Source organism: Oculina patagonica, chromosome 2 (genome assembly GCF_052425735.1).
Source record: "Oculina patagonica isolate OP01 chromosome 2, crgOcupat, whole genome shotgun sequence".
NCBI classification, from domain to species: domain Eukaryota; kingdom Metazoa; phylum Cnidaria; class Anthozoa; order Scleractinia; family Oculinidae; genus Oculina; species Oculina patagonica.
The window spans coordinates 27,184,595-27,206,642 of NC_135759.1; the positions used below are offsets into that span (position 1 = coordinate 27,184,595).

At 39.1% G+C, this 22,048-nt stretch overlaps 1 protein-coding gene across 2 annotated transcripts; it reads right to left on the bottom strand.

Moving 5' to 3' along the window:
• Nucleotides 1–1,703: 1,703 nt before the first annotated feature.
• Nucleotides 1,704–21,822, bottom strand: LOC144643840 (scavenger receptor cysteine-rich type 1 protein M130-like). Of its 2 annotated transcripts, XM_078503220.1 has the most exons (12): nt 21,626–21,822; nt 19,393–19,504; nt 18,589–18,927; nt 17,389–17,727; nt 13,481–13,798; nt 12,621–12,992; nt 11,350–11,712; nt 7,586–7,915; nt 6,780–6,896; nt 6,042–6,170; nt 5,021–5,158; nt 1,704–4,568 (listed from the first exon to the last, which is right to left on the bottom strand). In XM_078503220.1, the coding sequence occupies exons 2-12, from the start codon at nt 19,442–19,444 to the stop codon at nt 3,913–3,915; spliced, it is 3,153 nt and encodes a 1,050-aa protein (XP_078359346.1). In that variant the 5' UTR covers nt 19,445–19,504; nt 21,626–21,822; the 3' UTR covers nt 1,704–3,912. The 2 variants fall into 2 exon arrangements, with proteins under 2 accessions (XP_078359346.1, XP_078359345.1); XM_078503219.1 differs by lacking the exon at nt 21,626–21,822 and having other exon boundaries at nt 19,393–19,813.
• Nucleotides 21,823–22,048: the final 226 nt, after the last annotated feature.

Genomic DNA, 22,048 nt, shown 5'->3' on the forward strand with positions numbered 1-22,048 from the left:
CGAGTCATTTTTCACTGCAGAAGCCCCCAGGCTGGCATCATTAAGCTAGATGGTGGGTAGAGGACAGCATCTGAAAGAAACCAGAGGTGAGAGATGATTTTGTCTTGATTGGAACGCCAAAAATATTCGAATCGAAAGATGGCGGTTCATGAGTAAAGTTGTCTCTCTGGCCGTTCTGTGGGTGGATTCCAAGACCTGCCAAGGCATTTTGGACGAGTTCTGACTTCCAAAGAATGCAATCGGTGCAACATTTTGCCGGCAGGATTGGGTGGCTATATGGAATAGAGGTAGGTAGCCTTTCCTGCCGCCGCCATGACTGTTTTTCCCAGGCATCCCTTTCGGTAACCGATGAGGAAATTACAGGTTTGCAAGCATAGCTCTAATCGCTAATCGAATAGTAATTGCTGAGTCTGCTGAATGATTGATGGCAAATTTCCTTGGTGAACGGAAAGGAATAGGGTTGAAGTTTGCTGCAAATGTATATTTTTGAAGTCAGTATTATTTTTTCATTAAAAAAATGGAGGCAAAGATGTGTGTTTTTTGTTGTTGTCCTGTTAGGTAGAAAACGGGCATTTTCAGATTTGCTGCTGAACAAACAACCATATGCAACAGAAATCAAGAGTTGTAGTCAGTTAGTTGGCTTTTAAAGCTATGCCGGAAAATTATCACTTTGCCATAAAAAGCAGTCATTACTAACATGAGCCCAGATATGTAAAAGCTAGAGTTTTTTCAATCACTGCTGGTGTTTTTCGTACACATATGTACGATTGCCGGTTAAAGGGTTAAGCTGTGACACACGTAAACATTGTTTGCCTTTTATTTTCCCTTGTGCGAGTTTTGGTCGCGGGTAGTAATCGACATTTTACCGGTAATGTTACAAAACAATTGGTTCATGCTTTTATATTACTGAGCACTATCGAGTTATGGTCATAAGCGTATGGGCACCTATGGGGGGGGGGGGGGGGGTGTAAGCATTGGTTGAAAGCCGAATAAAGAGGCAGATAAAAGGGAAAATAGCACGTGCTTTGAAATACAGTCGAAGCTCTCTTAACGGACACTCTCGTAAGCGGACAGCTCTACTTACGGCCGCCTGGTTTGAAACCCCGTTTTTAACTTCCATACAAACTCTGTATTTTTACATTCTCGTAAGCGGACATTCCCGTAAGCGGCCGCGGACACTTTCAGAGATAACGAGTTAGACTTTTTCTTTGTTTTTGAGCTCCCGTAAGCGGACACCCCAAAGAAAATCTATAAACAACCTCTGTATCTTGTTCTTACCAATCAACTTTACATCGCCGTTCGTCACAATGATTTTACAGTAATTACAGTAACATATTTCAGTGCTTGTTTTGTCGTCATCCACGTCCGGTTACATTTCGAAACACCACTTACACTTACGGAAAGCTCCTGTAAGCGGCCATTTATCCCTTACAACTCTAGTGGCCGCTTATGAGAACCATTCTCGTAAGCGGCCAGCTCCAGTTACGGACACTTTTTTCGCGTCCCGAGGGTGTCCGCTTACGAGAGCTTCGACTGTAGTTGTGTACAAACTTCGCCTGCTTGCTTTAAGTTGTTTAACTTATCTAGTGGCGTTGTCCGAAGGTGTTAATGCAATGAATACGTTTTCGTTATTTATACACCATAGTTCAGGAAAAATGAAATTAATTTTGGAAAGCCAATTTACATTGTTTTCCCGCTATTTGAAAGTACAGTGGAACCCCGCTTTACGGACACCCCGGTATTACGGACAGTTTCGTTGGTCCCGACGAAAACATTGTACATTTTCTCTAAAATCAACCCGCCTAATACGGACACACTTTAATACGGACAACGGACACTTTTCCGTGTCCCGAGTGACAAACTTGTATACATTGTCAACCTCGCTTTACGGACACTGTTGTTTATCTGTGCACTGTCAATGTTCATTGTCACAATCATTTGCTAACTTCACCCTAGCTGGTGAAATAATGAAAGAATTCGTTAAAACGATTTTAATTTAAGAGTAGCTTAATAGCGTCAGTGACTAGCAAAGGTTTTGTCGAATCTTCAGTCTGCCTGCTTGTGTCGCAACCTAAAAGCTTCCGTGCAAAGTAAAGTTATCGACTTTTTCAAATGAGTTCAGTTGTAGAGTTTAAGAACGTTTAACGTTTACCTTTCAATTCAAAGGAAACTTTATAGAAATCTTTCTGTTGCTGTTGAAATGCGTTTTATTACTTGTTCGTATATAGTAAAGTTGCGACATTTTTAAATAATTCCACTGTTGCGGAGTTTATTAAAGTTTAGTTCGAGTGTCTGACTAGATCGTAAGGTTTTCGTATAAACTATTAGTTTTAGTCAGAGAGTTCACAGTTTGCATGTGTTACAGTTAAAGTACAATTAAACAACGTTTTGTTGCCGCAGAAACGTTTGGCAATGCCTTCGTCTTTGTTTTGATAAAACATGTATCCGTGACTTTTTTCTGAGACCCCGCTTAATACGGACACCCCGATAATACGGACATTTTGGCTTGTCCCCTTGGTGTCCGTATTAACGGGGTTCCAATGTAATACAAAATCGTGTAAAACATTCAGGGATGAATGTAGTAACATGAAATACCTACTGACCGCTGACCAGCAGGAGCGAGGTCGGAGAGTGGTAGCTGTGAGTTTATGCATGTTGTTGTGTTGCTTATTGTCTTGCTGTCTTTCCGGACTCAAAATGGTGTCAGAAGTGGGATCTTCGTACTAGCCTACTACCAAGTTGATTAAATTAGTAAAATTCATGATTTGTACAAAATGCCTTAATGCAGTCTTCTTGGTTCGAAAAGACATAAATTAGAGTACCTTACGTTCACCTCGAGCTAAAACCAGCCGTCATCCAACGCTCCTTGCCGAAATATAGCTCAGAACTACAGTGTTGTGTCAAAATCAGAAGACACCTTTTACTAAATCAAGGTAGATATACAGTGTGCTGTTGTTGCAGGTAAATGCCTTATTCGTATTAGTCTAGTATCCTCTTCACGCTAATAGCATATGCCAAATTTATTTATATTTACGTACGTAACCAAGTGCGTTTGATAGGTCCTTCAACCTTCTGACATACACCCCCACGAAGAGTTATCGCAATTTTGTAGCTACGATGCTGAAACTCTCGAGTGCATGGTTCCTCCATGATTCATTATTGAATTATTATATTTGCTGTGTATCCAAAGCGTTACAAGATTATAGAAAAGTGGACTCAAAATTTCTAAATATTTTTTTGCTTAACATGCAGTGCATTTTTCAAATAAACTCTGTTAGTTTGCCTACGACAACGGTCGCTGTCGCTAAAAACATTGGGTACAATGATTGTTTACAAACTCTATACTAAAACTAGTATTTCGTTTTGCAGCTAAATATATATATAAGAAGGATACCGCTGAAAGTTCAGCCAATAAATGCGAAAATTAATTACCAAAAATCCACTCATAGCTCAGTACATTTTGTAGACTGTTCGTAGTTGAAACATCTCACTGTGATTCATTTCTCTAATTGACCCCGCTATTACATTCTAAAGCATTCTCGAGAATGTTACCGTCAAACCTAGTAAGAAAAGCTTAAAACGCATGGTGTTTTGTTTTGTTTTGAACTGACGTGAAACGTCCATTTTTACTAAAATATAAAGAACTTCAAATTCGTTTTTCTCTCGATCGCAAGGTCAGCTTGAGAACTAAAATTTCGATAGATTCTTCTTAACTGTATTTATACTGTTACCATGCTATGAAGTCTTTTTGGTAACTTTATTTTTGCCTTTGTTGATCGAATGTTCGACGTAAACCGTCATAATAGAACAATCGCGTTTGTGACCAGAGGCTTTAGTGGGACGAATTGTATTTTAACATCCAAACAAGTCATGTGTTACAATACATTTACCAGTTCCTGTCGATGATGGCTATTATTTTCCTGTGTTTTCATACATTTGATGGCTCTCTTCTCTTCTGTTTCCTTTATTTCTGTGCTGTTTTGCCGCGGGGGTTTGGACGCGGGTTGGGTTAAGCGAGGAGTATGATGTATCTGCTGGTCTAACTGGTGTCAGGGACATGTAGCTGTTGGAGTACGTTCCCACAGCGCGTGGGGCAACACTTGTTGTGGTGTTGCTTACATTCGTTTGTGATAAACCCATGTAATGCTCTTCGCCGGCTCGTGTTGGTGATGTTATGTTGGCCTTCTTTGTTGCCGACCTTGAATTTGGCTTGCTTATTTCTTCCTTCCTCGCCGTGTTATGAGGGACTGGAATTGGCGGAAGAGGTCGGGAAGCCTCCTCATAGATAGCGCCAGAGTCTTGTCTCTTTTGCTCAGTTATTCCAGTACCCAGGTCAACGTCGTTGGACTGGTAAGCTTCTTCTTCGTTAAAATTGTTTACGGGATCACCTTTGTAGGCCATGTTGCTGAAAACCGTCCCTGGGTTATTGGGTTGGTGTTTCTGGTGTCTTCGGTTTCGGAAGATCATATAAACAACAGCAATGATGAGAATCACAATGAGTGCTGCAGAAACTGACATAAGCACAATAAAGGGAGTATTGAAGATGTCTTCTGTTGTTGTGGATTTATCTGGAAGAAAATAATGCAATTTTAATTAATTTCGTGACACTTATACCCTCATATTTCGAATTAGCACTAGACTCGAGAAATGACTGTTTTTGTTAGATTAGAGGTAGCTTTTAATTTATATATAAATATAGTTGTCAGTAAATCCTATATTATCAGCACAACTATTTTTCCTGAATTTCTAATAATTGACCAATTTGGGATTAAATTTGGATAGTTTCAATTATGACGTTCAGTTAAAATGCACAAACTGTTCAATGTAAGAAAAATTGGACAGTTTTGTCTCAGCCAGTCAAATCCAAGAAAAAACAACATCTGACGGATATTAGCCAATTAGCACAAAGCATAGCGTCAACCCTTGTAAACTTGTCACATTGTTAGTCGACAAAGTTAAAGAAAAGTCATCCAAAAGTGGTAGCTTCGTTGAGTTATAAAAAGGCCAGAAAAAATATTACCATTGTTTTTCAGACGCCGAGTCCCATTATCATCAATGGCTATGGTCTCGATGTCATTTGGAACACACGAGTAATGTGTTTTGTTGTCATGGCAAGATGTGTTGTTTGGGCACGGGCGACTCAGACAAGGATTGAAGCCTGTAAAATAATTCATTTACATAGACTGAATTAATCATTAAGTTTCAAAGCACATGAAATTGCCCTTGTATATCGTTAGCCAATATTCTATCGGATTCATTCTCTTCGGCTGTGTGAAATTTCCCTGGGAAGCATCCTCGTTCCCAGGACTTTTCCCCCAAAACCAAGGGAAAAGCCCTGGGAACGAGGTTGCGTGGGAAGCTTATATCTTGAGGGCGTTTATATTAAACAAAGATAAGAAAAATTGTTTCGTCGAACTCGATGGTGCCTGAGATAGAGTTTACTTTTGTAGGTTTAAGTTATTTTTAAATTACTAATTTGATTCTTAACTCCTCCCAGAAATTTACCCCTACGTGAAAATTAGTCCAGTAACTCTTCTTTGAAAACTGGTATTTTAATACCGGTTTATTACCGGCTACCTATTTTAATACCGGTCTTAAAAAACTCCTTAAAGGATTTTTTTAAGACATTACCTATACTTACAGTGGGGTATGTTAACTTTAGTAAAGTCATCTTAGGCCATCCCAATAAAATGTTTCGTTTCCCATCGCCTCGTCTCTTGTGATGGTGGGTCGGTCGGTCGGGCAAAAAAAAAAAAAAAGAAAAAAGATGGAACGCTTGAAGGAAGAAAGCCTCGGGTTACGAATGCGAAAAGGTGGCTATTTCGTTTGTTATTTCAATTATTCTTTCTTTAATCAAAATTAAAGGCAAGGACATCACATAATGTCAAATGTTGTTGATAAAACAAGATCGTGTGCTTGTAAATTAAAGTACTTGCTTCTTTGACTAGTGAATCTGCAATTTTTTTTTTTCCTTTTTGAAAAAAAAAAAAATGGGTCGGTCGGGCGATGGGAAACGAAACATTTTATTGGGATGGCCTTACCTGCTGTGATGGGTTGTTCACATCGTTGTCCCGTGAGTCCTTTGGGGCATGCACAGAGATATGAAGAACCATTGCTGAAACATTTACCGCCATTTTTACACGGAGAACTCTGACACGGGTTAAATGCCGCTGAAAAAACGAAACAAGAATAATAACTGCTACTCACACTTTCCTTCCTCTTAAAAGAGGCGTTCAGAATAGATTGCACCGTGACTGCTTGGTAATTTAATAATAAGAATGTTCCAAAAATGAATAATATTAATTACTCGAAGAACGAGGACGTCTTCGATCACGATCAGGATTTGGGGACAATTTTGAAGCCGTCTTATGTGTAACATTTTAAAAGAGCAGTTTCCAACTGCTACTTATTAAAATTATGTTTAAATCTTTTGGGATTTTGTCTGCAGTCATTCTCAACAAAACAAAGCTGCAACCACTTGACAGTTAAGACTCCTCTTTCTTCCAAAACATCCATTCTTGAAAAAAAAAAACGATTGTCATTCAGTGCCCCCCCCCCCCCCCCCCCTTGTAACTTCAAAGTTGTAGAAGGTGTTTGAAGATAATCCTGAAGTTGATCAACAATGATCATGGGGAAAGTGGAAGGACACAAGGTCTCGGAAAATGTGTCTTAACACTTTTTGCAAATGATTGTACATCGACCATAAGTAACACTCCATGCATTTGATTCTAACAAAAACCACGATTCTTACAAGTTGTAACATCATTCTCTTAACTCACGTATTTCACAATGGACACCTGTTAATCCATCTGTACAGTTACAAATAGCACCAACTGCAGTCTCAAAGCACGTTCCGTTGTTTGCACACGCGACTTGCGAGCAATTTGGAAAGTTATCTGGAGTGAGTAGCAAATAATTAAATATCAATTAAATATTTTCATGGAAATTATTTCTGTGTTATTAAAGATTGCTCATCCAAACAGCAAAGAAGGTAAAAAGGGACAGCACTAGAAAAAAAAATGTAAACAAATCTTATATCTTTATATTTAGTGGTGACAGCAGCTTCTGTGGTAACTAGGCATTTTATCTTGGAAATAGTTTTTATTGCGTTTTGTTCGTTACGTGTGGATGGCCACTTCTCCCTTAAGCAGAACAAAGCAACATTTCGTGCACTCAAATTCACCTCCCTCACCAATGCCCAGTTCCCTATATGAGACGTACCCGCAGGGAATCGTGGTGGTTGTATTTAACTGTTCAAAGTTGGGGCTTGTCTGTAATATGAAATGATCATAATTTTCTGCAGGCGCGTCTCATAAAGAGCAACTGGTCGTTTTCTTCTTTAATTTCTTGTTCAAAAAAAAGGAAATTGGCCATTTGGTGTCATTTAGTTTGCGTATTGCCGTGGGCAGTGGATATTACAACCCATTGGCTCCATGATTAATTCGCGGCAATTTTCGTCCTACAGTTATCAAAATAACTTTTCAAGAGTGGGGCTTTGATCGACCTGCAAATCAATGCCCAGCTTTTCTATGTTTACAATAAAAAAGAAGTGTGCACATGTAAAACATCACTTATTAATTCTTGCCTGATCGATATGGTAATTTGCACAGGACTGTTGCAAGGTTACTATAGCCACGTCCATTCGGGTAGTTCCAGGCATCTTTTAAACATTCGCCGAAACTAGACTCATTACCCAGACATCTGACGTTTGTAAACCACACTGGTCCAGTACCGACACCAAACTGATTACTATCACCAGATGAAATAGCTCCAGGATATCCCAACTGACGGCATACCACGTGAGCAGCATTCATGTCCCATCCCCAGCGGGCCACTGTGCCCCAGACTCCTGCGTAAAATACTTCCACTCGTCCAGCATTGCTGATTGGTGCGCCAGCTAGCCTTACTTTTAAATCTAAGAAACCAGAAATAGTCAAATTGTAACAATAAGTTTCTTCTAAACTCTCTGGACTGTTTGCATAAGGTTATATGGCACAGAGTGGCTATAAAAATGTAAAATGACGTAGAGTTTTAGCTACGGGCCACAATGTTAACTACCGGGATGCCGGTAATTGTGTTTCTACCTATTAAAGTTGTTATCATTGTTATTATAATACAGTCGCTGAAGTCTGATGACAAAGAAAATTCGCAAAAAATTTTCGTTACATCCGATCCCCACGTCAGGGACGGACTCTGGGAAACTGGAATCGATCAGATCAATTTCAGGTCGATTTCAGGTAGAACCTTGGTCTTCCGGTTTTTATTGCGCATGCCCTCAGGTCTAAGCGGAAGTAAATTTCCCAGAACGGAAGTAAATCGAGAAAGTTGAACTATTTCTAACACAGTATTGACAGAACTGGTGTTTATCGAAGCAACAAAAGTAACAAAAACGTTCTGCAGTTAACAAAAGAGAGAGTTAACAAAAGAGCGTCTGGTGTTTTGATTTCCGTTAGTCTCTTTCTTGTGCATACTGTTATAATGGTTTTAAATCAAAGATCTTGTTTGCCTTCCAAGATTCCGCCTGACTGTGTGCATGTGTTCGTTGTTGTTTTGCGGACGACAGTGAAGAAATTTACATAATGCACAACGCACGGACAAGCTATTGTTCTGTTGATAAAAATTTTTGTTTGGCGACTTTCGTATATTTCAAAGGCTTCTCGCTGACAGCGCATCTTTTCGTGATAGATTGCATGTTTTCGAGCAAATAATTTTTTCCTCGTCAAATAGCGGTAATATAAATAAAGACGTTAAAGGCCACACCGGTCAACGCTATTCAAAAGGTATAATTAGCATTTCGGCGACTCAGCTCGTGCACACATTCACGCAATTCACGTGCACAAAATTGTACAATTCCTTTTTTCAGCAAAACAACAACGCGTTATGTTCAAATTCTGCTTTATTAGTTATTATTTTGAATCGAGCACTGTCTGCGATATTCAGTTTTTCAACCGTAACGGAGATTTGAAAGAAAACAGTAGTTCTAGCGAGATTTGCAAGTCAACTATAAATTGAGTTTTCAATCGACCTTGTCCTTGGTGACGCCGTGGTTGTTGTTTTAAAACTCCGCTCAGAATCGACGCTTAAAGGAAGTCCTTTTTTATTCAAGGTATCTTTTGAGTTCAAAAAGAATGGTAGAATTAGAAAATACTTCATTTATGTAGCGCCATATGACGAGTTCTTAGGTGTTTTACAAAATTAAGGTGATACACCTGAACATTTGACCATGGAAAACAAAAAATGTTTTTCCAGGGTTTCCGGTTTGGTTTACTTCCGGGGAAGATTTGCAGACTTCCGTGTTGATTTCTATTGTTCTGTGAGGACCAGTAAGACACTGAATTATTATTCAGTTTCCCAGAGTGAGTCCCGGCGACCCTACCGCTGACCAACCGCTGACGGATCGCGGAGCCGGGGGTCACTCTGGGCTCGAGATTGCACGAAATTTGGCAAAAAGAGCAATCTCGAGCCCAGAGTCCATCTAGTCGGTCAGCGGTATGGGATGGACTCTGGGAAACTGGAATCGATCAGATCAATTTCAGGTCGATTTCAGGAAGAATCTTGGTCTTCCGTTTTTTATTGCGCATGCTCGTAGTTCCAAGCGGAAGTAAATTTCCCAGAACGGAAGTAAATCGTAAAAGTTGAACTACAGTATTACTGGTGTTTATTGATTCAACAAAAGTAACAATAACGTCCTGCAGTTAACAAAAGAGAGAGTTATCAAAATTGCGTCTGGTGTTTTGATTTCCTTTAGTCTCTTTCTTGAGCATTCTGCTATGTTTGTTTTAAAATCAATAGTGTTGTTAGCCTTCCAGGATTCCGTCCGTGAAGACTGTGTGCGTGTGTCCGTTGTTGTTTCGCCGAGGACAGCTAAGAAATTTACATAATACACAGTGCACAGACAAGCTATTGTTCTGTTCATAAAAAAAATTTGTTTGGCAACTTTCGCATACTTTTGTTTGGCGACTTTTGTATATTGGAAAGGCTTTTCGCTAACAGCGCATCTTTTCAGGATAGGTTGCATGTTTTCAAGCAAACAATTTTTTCCTCGTGGAATGGCGGTGATATTAATAAAGACGTTGAAGGCCACACACACACAGGTCTACGCTATTTAAAAGGCGTAATTAGCATTTTGGCGACTTAGCACGTGCACACGTGTGTTATAATTTTTGTACAATTCATTTTCTTCAGCAAAACAACAACGCGTTTTGTTCAAATTCTGCGTCATTAGTAATTATTTTGAATCGTGCTCTGTCTGCCATATTCAGTTTTTCAACCGGAACGGAAGTTTGAATGAAAACAGTAGTTCTAGCGAGATTTGTAAGTCAACTATAAATTGAGTTTTCAATCGACCTTGTCCTTGGTGACGCCGTCGTTTGTTGTTTAAAAACTCCGTTCAGAATCGACGTTTAAAGGAAGTCCTTTTTTATTCATGGTTTCTTTTACGTTCAAAGGGAAGGGAAGAATTAGAAAATACTTCATTTATTTAGAGCCACATCACGATTTCTTAGGTGTTTTTACAAGATTAAGCTGATACTTCTGAACATTTGACCATGGAAAACAAAAAAATGTTTTTCCAGGGTTTCCGGTTTGGTTTACTTCCGGGAAGATTTTCAGACTTCCGTGTTGATTTCTATTGTTCTGTGAGGGCCAATAGAGAAAGAGAAATACATTTCAGTTTCCCAGAGTGTCCACCGGCGACCCTACTGCTGACCAACCGCTGATGGACCGCGGAGCCGGGAGACACTCTGGGCTCGAGATTGCAAAAAGAGTGACTAGATAATTACCCAGTCCCTCCGCAAATTTCAGCTGAAACACTTCAATGTGGCCTACACGACGAATAGGCCCACGCAGTGATTTTCCGATTTCAACATGCGGTGGAATCGATCGGCCGAGATCGATCGCTACTAGCGCAGAGAGAGTTCTCTAGCGCCTGGAACAAAAAGATTACACCAAAGATAGCATTTCAAGTGATAAAGAAAGTGATTTGGATCGACAGCTGCAAATTTAAGCGACGGATCGGGGTAAGACTTGAGTAAACATTACGCGAAGTGAAACTGAGTGAAACCACACGCGTGGTCTGATACGCAAACAAATATTAAACTAGAATTCCACAATCGGAAATTTATATAGTTCACTTTTTACGTTCGAAACCTTGTGTGTTATATTGACACCATTTTGTAATATGTGTTGCAATACTCCTACAGAACTGAAATATTTGGCTGCAAGATTTCATTAAAAAATATTGCTTTGGGCTTTAAAAATTCAAATCGTACGAATTAATTGAGGGTAGCTGAACTCTTGGAGATTTATTCATTTCTCTATAAAAATAAGAATGATTTTACCATAACCTACCTTTAAACACCCTGGAATTTGTCTCATTGCACAGCACACCAGCCGCATAGGTTGGATTTTGATAATAAGGGTGCGTGTTTGTAGCATTGTCCCATGTTGTCACTGCACAATCTGAGATTTTTGTTTCGTTTCCACTGCATTGTATCCTCCATATCCACAAGGGTCCCTTTACTTGTCCAAACACTGCTTCATTAAAAATCTCATCGGCACCAGAATACCCCAGCTGACGGCATACCACGTGACCAACATTAATATCAACATACCGGTAACCACGACCTAGTACACCGCCCCAGACTCCTTGGTACATCACCTCGATCGTACCCGCAAAAGGAACATTGGATCCATTTAAACGAACAGGGAAATCTGTAAGGCAATTTTTTATATCAATTGTTTTGAAAACATATATGGTAAGTTGGTAGTGTTAATCTCGTCTCCGTTTGCCCTTTGTATGATTGCTTATTAGTGTCGCTGTTACTTTTGCTTTGACATAAAGTGACCGGGGCTTAATTCTTTTCTATTTATTACTCATTAATCCCGATATGGAGACTTTTCTTCACAGTTAGTTTCTTCTTTTACCAAATAACCTTCTTCTCGACGTCGGTAAGATCCTCGCCTGGTAAATGGTACTACTGACAAGAGTCTTAATTGGCTTTATAATTATAAGTACTGAGTACATGCAATAGGATCGCGAACTGTGAAATTTAATTAGGCGAATCCACCTAGAGTATTTTAAAAGAGAACCCTCGGATGTGCAAGAAGGGAGGGGGGGGGGGGGGGGGGGGGGGGGGGGGGGGGGCTGCAATTCTGAACTGAGAACTTACTTCATGATGCTGAAACTCAGCAGCTGTTTTCTTCTCCCTCGAAAAAATTTTGATATGTCAACTGTGTCCGTGATTCTTTACATTGCCATGGCAACCGCACATTATATGAAGGTTTCACTAAATATCGACTGTTTTGACACAATCTCTCCAGTTTACTAAATTACACAATTCGTATAGTTTTACATTCCATTAACCCAGGTGGAGAGAAACTGGAGAAATCATGATCACCCAAGTTGGATTTTTCCATAGGGTTAAAACTAAGAGTTAGACCAGTCTTATTCAGTCACCTTAGTTGATGAATATTTGACACGTTATGCAACCGTTGGAAATTCTTGTTCAAATAACTAATAACGAACAAACGAACGAAAGAACAAAGAAATAAATGACTGAGAAGGAAGGTTACCCATTCCACATGTACCTAGCATTCCATTCCTCAATTCTCTGACTTACCACTTGTTTGGGGAACATCGGGTTTACAAACAACACCGAGATCAGAGAAAAAACTCCTTCTTGTCAGATGAGGTGTGGGGTGACTGCAATTCAGTAAATTACTCTCGTCTCCAAGACACTGAAGCTCATAATTGTAAAACCACTGGGGCCCAGTTCCCCGGCCAAACACAGGCCAGTTAGTAGCCAGGATGCCGTCAGCAAAGTTCAACTGTCTGCATATTACACGAGTTACTTCAGGATCAGTGTACCAAAAGTGAAAGAGATGATGATAATAATGGGAGAACGAGCCGATCGTTCCCCAAACGCCTTTGAATCGAAACTCCACTCTACCAGCGTGCGGGACTGGGGAGCCACTCAACCTCATTTTAAATTCTAGGCACATATACAGATTTACCATGAATAATAATACCAAAACATGTAATGATAATACCTCTCTTGTTACTTTAGTGGACTAAACAAGTCATTTTAACAAAGCTAGACCTTTATTTTTAGTAAATACGTCTTTTGCTTTTTGACTTTTCGAGTGATGCACATGATAGAACCCCTTTGCCTGGCGTTATGTTAATTTTGTAAAGAGAGTTTACCTAGTTAGCTATACTGGCAAACTGCCCTCCACTTCCAGTTATACCGCTGTTTTCTCTTCAATAGACCAGACGGTCAAAAAGACACTTAGCTGAAAAACGGTCAAAGCTCCAAAATATACTTAATTATAATGGTTCTCTTTGACTGGTCCTGGGCTTTAATTCGATATGTAATTAACTGGTTCGAATTTAAAGTGTTTTTGTTGTTGTTGTTGTTTTGCTGCCGAGAGTCCCTTTAATAAAAGATAAATACATACTAACCGCACGTAATACGTTTACCTGAATCAGCCATGCTGCTACACACAACATCCGCACAATATCTATATGAAGAGTAAGTAATGAAATCCCATGCACACTGGTCTAAAGATGATTCATTTCCGTAACACCTGAAGTTTCTAAACCAATTTGGAACATCAGCGGAGCAGAATAGTCCATAGCCTGACAACGATGCTCCGGAATATCCCAGCTGTCTGCAGACAACTGTTGCATCATTTATGTCCCAGCCGCTATTGTGAATTGTTCCCCATTTCCCAGAGTAATAAACCTCCACTCGTCCGATATTTATTGAGTGCGATCCACGTAGCCTAACTGACATTCCTAGTAAGAAAATACAGTATTGAAAACAATATTATGAAAATAATACAGCATATCCGTTTATTCACAAAATGGCAGCTATTAAACGTGATTTACAGTGGGGAATAAAACCAATATTTTATCTAATAGATATTTCGAGTTAAGCAAAAGCAAACATGAAAACAAAAGCTATAGCTAGTATACTTAAACAATTTAAAGAAGATTGTTTAAAGCCGATCTGTTTCTGTGGAGTGCCACGAGCAATAGCGAATCAGCAATTAAACAGCATGCTGAGTCAACGGAACATAACATCCATCCTAAGGACGCCCAGATCCTCGAGTGGAGTGCGCGAGCAATAGCGAATCAGCAATTAAACAGCATGCTGAGTCAACGGAACATAACATCCATCCTAAGGACGCCCAGATCCTCGAGCGTGGTGTAGTCAATTACAGCAAGAGGCTTTTCTTGGAGTCGTGGCACTCCACTTTGGACAGCGATGCTATCAACGAACGCAAAGCTTTTCCTCGCGCTTATGTTCCGTTAATTCATGCCGATCAAAATTAAAATGTCGCACTAACGCACGGATTGGTAGCGCGAGCTCCAACAAACTTTCACTGACTCTGATGAAGGTGTTCATCAGGAACTCTGGTTCCAGTATTTTCAGTAATACTTAAACAACTTATTTTGTAATTTCTTCCTGTTGTGTTTGCGAAAATTGGGACTTAATCATGCTGTTATATGTTAATTTACCTCGGTACTTGGGGCGACCGTGCAATGGGGCGACATGACCTACATCCCTGTGCAATAGCTATAGTAAGGGTGGGGGCAAAAAAGCAGGTCTGAATGGGGTTTAGTGTTAAGTGTTATTTGCCCATATTTTAAGTGTTTGTTGTTAAATTGGCCAATTTTTTAATGCGTTCTGTTTTTGGATAAAATACTGCTAAGTGTTTGGAAGGTTTTTCGTGAAAATCAATGTCTTTTAGCATTGTGAATTCTTATGTGCTCTTCGAAAATCGGTCTCTTTTTTCAACCCATGCGAAACGGTCTTCTGGAAAACCTTTTGGAGTACTGTATCAAGAGCCCGCCATCCTTTAGTCAGCGTCAAGGGCGAAGTCAAAACATTATGACGGAAAAAATCGTATCTTTACACTGTAAAAAATATATCTCTCGCTTGTTAATGTAACGACGAAAATATAGTCGAAAATTTTCGGATTTCTCCTCGAAATCTTTTGTAGTCTTCGGACATCTTCGCTTTCGACCTTTGGCTTTGTATGTATAAGGGGAGAGACTCTTCCCAGGCGCGTAGGAGGGGGGGTTCGAGGGGTTCGAACGAACCCCCTTTGGAGGTCAATAATGGAGGACCGAAAACACAAACTGTTGATTTTCAGCTTTTAGCAAATAGTGGGGGAATGGAAAACAAACTTTGAGAGTTGCAGCTTTTAAATTACCCTGCACGAAAACGCTAAAAGTATCGGGAAAGTATTAAATTGTTAGGAGAATGGATCTTAGTGCCCTAGTATTATATGTAGTCAAAATGATCCCATTGCTGAAAAAGTATTTCCTTAACAGGCGTCCGGGATTTGATAAATGGAGTATCAATAAACAAAATGCGGGGATTACAATTTCGGGGGACCCAGGTAATACGTGCATTCATAGTTAGTACTAACTATGGTGTATTTAGTGCATATTGACGATTTGACGCCGCTTTTAGTACATTGAAGGTGGAGCCGGGGTGGGGGCTTAACCTTTGCAGCACACATCAAGCTTTTGTAAAACGTTTAGTGTACTAAGCCGGTATGTATGTATGAATGTATCAAGTTAACAAAACGCCGGAAATATTGTTGTTATGACTAAAAATACCTGTTATTTTACACTCCATCGAGTTTGAAATATTGACGTACACAATGCTGAAAATAGCATTTCCGGGCCTCTAGATTCAAAATATTCTGGGGGGACATGCCCCCAGATCCCCCTAGAGGCTCGCGCCTTCGGCGCTCGTATTAAATAACCGCCCTTAATAAATATTCCTGTCAATACTAACACCCTTACAAAAAGTTCAGCTACGCGCCTGCTTCCTTTACATACAAGCTAACGGACGAGCGAACCAAGCGAACCACTTAATGGCCACTCACAAGTCGAATAACATTTCATTTAACTTAACTGAGATATCCGGATCAAGATGAGCCTAAATATGTATTGTTCAATGCTTTAATAACCCATAGATTACTAATTTTCTTGTCCGCGAACACATAGGGTGGTCACGCTGTGGTCATACATGAATATTTACGGGAAAAAAATCATTGAGTCTCATTGCGAATCGAGTTCAGACTTAAGTAGCGAGTTAAGCTTACTTAAGTGCAGACGTTTTTGATTTACATAATGCCTTTCCTTTCAAAACCGGCAAAAATGTCTAAACGAAACTCTCTAATGTTGTAAACAATAAAACAGAATTGTTTGGCACAAGTTAGATTATTCAAGTCGCAATATAAAGGACGAGTATAACTACCCAGCGAAACTGCACACCAAAACATGTACAGTATGTGGTCCTTGGTCCGTGAGGTCCTTGGTCCGCGACTTTTTCGAATATGATTTAATATTTCCTCGATAACTAAACTTCGGCAAAAAAGGAATGTTTCCAATGATTTTTTGACTATTCTTCTTTGATATGTCAAATTTTCAGCTTTTGTACTGTCGGTTACGGTGCGAAATTCACGCTTGTCAACAGACAGATAAATTTGCCTTTCTTGAAATTTCAACTTTTCGCGGGTCCGTGAATTACATGGTCGCCTTTACTATTAAAAGCTAGTGCATAGATAAAACGCAACGGGAAAACGTGTTTTTTTTTTTTGGAGAACAGGTTAATAGATCAACTGATTTCAGATTTCAGATTTGCAGAGTTGCAAATTTTTCGATTTAGCGACTAATGAAAGTTATAAACAATTTTCGCACATGGGTCCTTGGTCCGTGACCTTTGACTGTGAATAAAAAAAAATTGTTTTAAAACAACGATAATTCAGTAAAATAATAAGCACCGGGTGCACACATTGGTCCTACGGCATTTATCCTCGCGTCGAATGTTTCAAAATAAATTTGGAAAGTTTTAACATGAAGAAATAAATACGCGGGTTTGTGTCGGAGACTTCTGTCTGAAAGAAATCTAAAGAGTATACGAGTTGTTTTATACTCGCACCTCACAACGACTTCCAACAAGACTGAAGCTTAAAAATGTCAAAAATAGTAAAGAATAGATTAAATATTGCTAAAATGTTGTATCTTTTTTGAAAACTATCGCGATTCATAGTAATTTTGAGGCTGTTCACGTGCCTCGCGGATCAAGGACCACATCTGCGGACCAAGGACCTGCGAGCACGTTCACTGTTTTTTGAATTACACGAAAACTATTTTAGTTTAGACGTTGTCACTTTGTAATTATAAAGACGGACAAAAAATCTCTCTTCAAGAAAAATTTCAGCCCATCGGGCTTTGATTCAGGTAAGATATTTAAGTTTATAACTTTTACTCGCGGACCAAGGGCCACATACTGTACAACGTGATTTACTATAGTATTTTACTATATTAAACAAAAACAAATTGGAAGCGAACTTCAACATTACCATTCGGCAAGGATCCGTCCTTGCAAATAACACTAGCAACGTCTCGGCGCGATTGCGATTCAGACTTGTTTCCAATCACATCATGAGAGCATTTCATCACATTTGTCTCTCTCCCGGAGCACTGAAGGTTAGTAATCCACACTGGACCGCTGATCGGACCATAAATGACGTTCGTCAAAGTTGATTCCGCCCCGGCTTGGTAACCAAGCTGTTGGCAAACCACTGTTGCGTCATTAATATCCCAGGTGTCTCTGCTGATTGCTCCCCAGACCCCCGCGTACAACACTTCTACTCGACCAGCATTAGGAACTGAGGATCCTTGAAGATGAATTGAAATGTCTAACGGAGGTATAAGAAATATATTATCAAAAGAAAAATAAATTATAAAAAAACGGTTTTAAAGTCGGTCTGTTTTTGAAACCTAAATTTTCGGTGACTACTGTTCACCTTCATCAGAGTTAGACAAAAACGAACTTTTTGTCTAACTCTGAAGAAGGTGAACATAGTCACCGAAATAGGTTTCAAAAACAGATCGGCTTTAAAACCATTTCTTTTTTTAAATGCCCTATACCGATCGCAATACTGGTTCCAGAAATAAATTAGTTTACTTTGATGTTTAATGACCACCTAAAACAAAAGTTCCGGGTATCTTGCTATGTCAAACTAATTCCCAGGGCCACACTTTCCCCTTCGCGGCCGAGGGCCACGTGACTAACTCTTAAAAAGTTTTCATCGAGGTAGGACTCACCAATTTATTTTGTTGTTTGGTATATTTTTTAATGGAACTGAAGGCGATCGCTTACCGAACACGTTTATATTGTACGTGCAACTCTAATTTCAAATCTTCAGTCACCTTCCAAGTTTCACTGAGGTTAAATTGAAAATTGCTAGATTTTTCCTTCTAGCAAATTATGCAGCTGATTGGGTTGTATCACTCTGGTTTTAACTCATCTGATTTTGAGAACGATTTTGCTGTAAATCACACCTAAAATGATGTTTAAAGTTCACCAGTATGTAAAATATTGGTAAATCTCCCTTTATCTCTGTCACTTGCCGACCGCTGACACCTTAATTCTGAGCAAAACTTAATATTGACATTGTTGCTACATGTAAGTCATTTTGCAGCCATGAATTTGTTGAAGATTTATTTATATTTGAATAAATAACTAGTAAGAAAAGCATCTAACATGAAGCACTTACTTCTGTCATCTGGATCAAAGTCACGAGTCTTACAAATCACTCCCACTTCACGGTCACTATATATATCGCTTTTGGGCCAATCATCATACTGACATTGCTGTAAAGTCTTCTCAGTACCCGTACATTGTACGTTAGACATCACAACTGGTCCTGAACCTTCTCCAAATGATGACTGTTTCAAGGCCGTAATGACTCCTGGGAAGCCAAGCTGTCTGCATACCACGGCGGCCTCCGTCTGACCCCAGTGATTACTCAAAACACGTCCCCAGACTCCATGAGCAAATACTTCAACACGACCAGCGAAAGACACGTTATGGCCAGTAAGGCGGACATGTGTATCTAAGGAAATGAACTTGTGTTATCATTAGGTATTTATAAAACTCAGTTACCGCTTACTGAAAATACTGCCGGGTGTATCACAAAGGCCATGATTAATTTCAAAACTTCCTGTCTTTCTTTGTCCGAAAACCAACATGGAGCAACTGTTTCTTTTTTTTTTCTTTTATACTAATGTAAAATAATAGTGAAAACGAGATTTTATTAAAGTAGCTTTGTTTTGTTGATTTTGCAAGTTTCTAAACCATTATAAATTGACCTGTTAACAGCCCATTGAAAGGCGAGAAAGCGAACAACGAAGTTGTAGTTCATATTATTTTTCGGTATACCGATATCTCTAAAAGAATTAATAAGAAGACTACAATAAATGTACGGAAGTGTTACTTGCATGAAAAGGACGTATGTATGGCCCGTATTGAAAATTAACCTTGATTAACAAAACTTTAGTTAAGTTTATGAAACACTAACCAGAGTAGAATAGCAGAAGCCTCATAAACGTCAATGCAGACAAGGAGATCATGCTATTTGCGGGTTAAACACTGCTTTTAAGTCAGTTAACGTCCCGCGGAGCCAATTCAATCTAAAATAGAAACAGGTATGGTGACCACTTAACATCAGCCTGATATAACCATAAAAAGCAATACTTTTATCGGTTTACACGTTGTCATTGTAATTGTCTTTGTCGTTGCCATTGTTGTGGCTTTATTAGCTCTCACCTATTGTTATCACTGTGATTAGACTCTTTTTTTCAGACCATGCGTAGTCCATATGTTATGTTTGTTGCCGCTGTTTGTATTTTATTTCAGGTTAGCTTGGGTTGAAAATTAAAGGAATCCCTGCAAGTGTGCAATCTTTGAATACAAATTACAAGTCCTTACTCGAAGGACAGGTTCTTTTATTGCAGCAACAAATATATAAAATATTATGTTAAAGAAAAATAATAAGAAAAACAACCACAGATAATTGAACAGGATTTAAACAGTTCTGTTAGACTCACTAGCAAAGTACATTACAAGGAAGAGCCCTTAATGTAAAATCATTTAATTTGGTTTGTTTTAGATGCCGGAAGACATACCGTGAGTCCTACAAACCGCTCCCACTCCAGGTCCCCCAGAAAGTATTAACTATATTCAGACAGGGGGGGGGGGGACTCTTTTCAAATAAACTTTTGAAGCTATAACCACCAAACTTAGCGACTTTTTTATTAAAAAAAATAAACTGGCAGTATTTTGACGCTAGGTTTTTTTAGCTTGAAAAAATGGGGAGTGTTTAGCTTGTCTTGAAAAATACAAAAAGTGCTGGCACTCCTTATGTCAAATAGTAGCGCATTTCAAAGTTCGGGTGCAGTTTTTTCACAGTTAAAGTTTACAAACTTCCCTTTTTTGGTTTTAATCAATACTATTTTTTATGTTTTATGATGGCATTTGAATTTTTTACTTGATTAGACACAATTAAGGCTATTTAATAGAAATTTGAGTAAGGGTGGCTCGCTATAGTGTTTGCCCACTTTCCGGTGTTTGGCATTCTGCTACATCTAACCCGATGATGTGGCTGAAAAACTTTACAGTAAATCAGTAAAGCGTTCATCACAATTTAAACACAATCGCATCCAAAACGACGTGAAAATTTCGTTGCCATGGAAACGTAAAAAAGGTCAAAGGACACTATTTTTACCTTTGGAGGGTAATAACTTAAAAACTCTTTGGTGAAGGCTTTTGTTTTTGACATATTTTTGTTTAATTGGCAAAAGAAACATTTCTAAGAATTGTTTAATGAGTACTTCATGTTTGACTTTGCTATTTTTTCCATAGCTCGGTGTGTCTTGGTGAACTTTTATCAATGAACGTGCATCTCATTAGCATTCAATCCTGGACATATCTGGTTCACGGGATAAATCACTATCCAGTTGATAAGTGTTGACAAAACAAACTACGTTATCCAGCGGATAGTGATTTATCCGATGGATGGCGTTATCCCCCTTTGAAAAACTGGGGCGTGATTCAAATATCGATCCTTTCGCCATTTTTACTGGCTCGTGTAAGGTCAGTCTAACCATGGATTTAAATTGAGATTCATAAATAGAACGCACACATGCACAGGCATAAGCATCTGGGTATTAAAAGAAGTGTAATTATCACGAGTAAGGTGTGTTATCGAATTAATTGCACTTCGCAGAGTAGTTTTCTCGGCCAAATCATACATGCTAAGATAGATGAATTACAAAGAAATTGCTTAGCGATTCCGTCATATACCTCAGTAATCCTGTTGAACCAACATCGCCTTTTCCTTCTAAAGTCTTCGAAACGTAAAAAATACTTACTTCAGTTTGGACAATCGACTGACATGGATTTTTGCTTAAAGAAATTAAGCTAGAATGGAAAGCTTTACCTCAGTGCCGAAATCCAACAAATCTGCACAATCACTTCCGGGTTTATCACACACTCGGAATAATAATTACGTTTTCGCTATGTTGATCTCAAAGTGCAGTAGATGTCGATGGTTATTTCTCGATTTTCTTTCTGTGTATACTTTAGACAACGCATTGAAGAATAAATCCCGGTAATTCGTGTTTTGACGCGCATTCGTTGTCGATAACCGATCGTCGATCTGTTGACAAGCTCCAAAGACTATCATAGTATCTGATCACCAAAACAGTCTGAAAGTTTACCAATAACCATAATTAGAAAGAAATACGCATCACCTGATTTACAAGACTTCTCCTGTCCGAGTGTAGATGAGTATTGTAACCACAACGCTTGGGCTTTACATACTGATGCTCTATGCCTACCAAAGGACGAGTCATCTGTATGCAGAATTCAAATGGAATATTAATTTTAGGACAGATCTTTTGTTTTTGGTTAAAGCAGCGTGTCAGCGTCGTGTACGAACCAACTACCAAAGACGATTCTTCAAACCAAGAGCCGTGATTCGTTTAGCACGACCCAAAGGCTGACCTTCATTGCATATAAACATACAACATCGATATACTGACTTTGATTGTTTTGTTTGATATCTTTCGATTGTGATGGACGGAGAGTGCGAAACCTTCCAAACTGCAAGTTTGCCAGCAGTCAGCCAACGGGAAAGAAGGTATGTAATAAAAATGATCTGGATAAAGCTACAG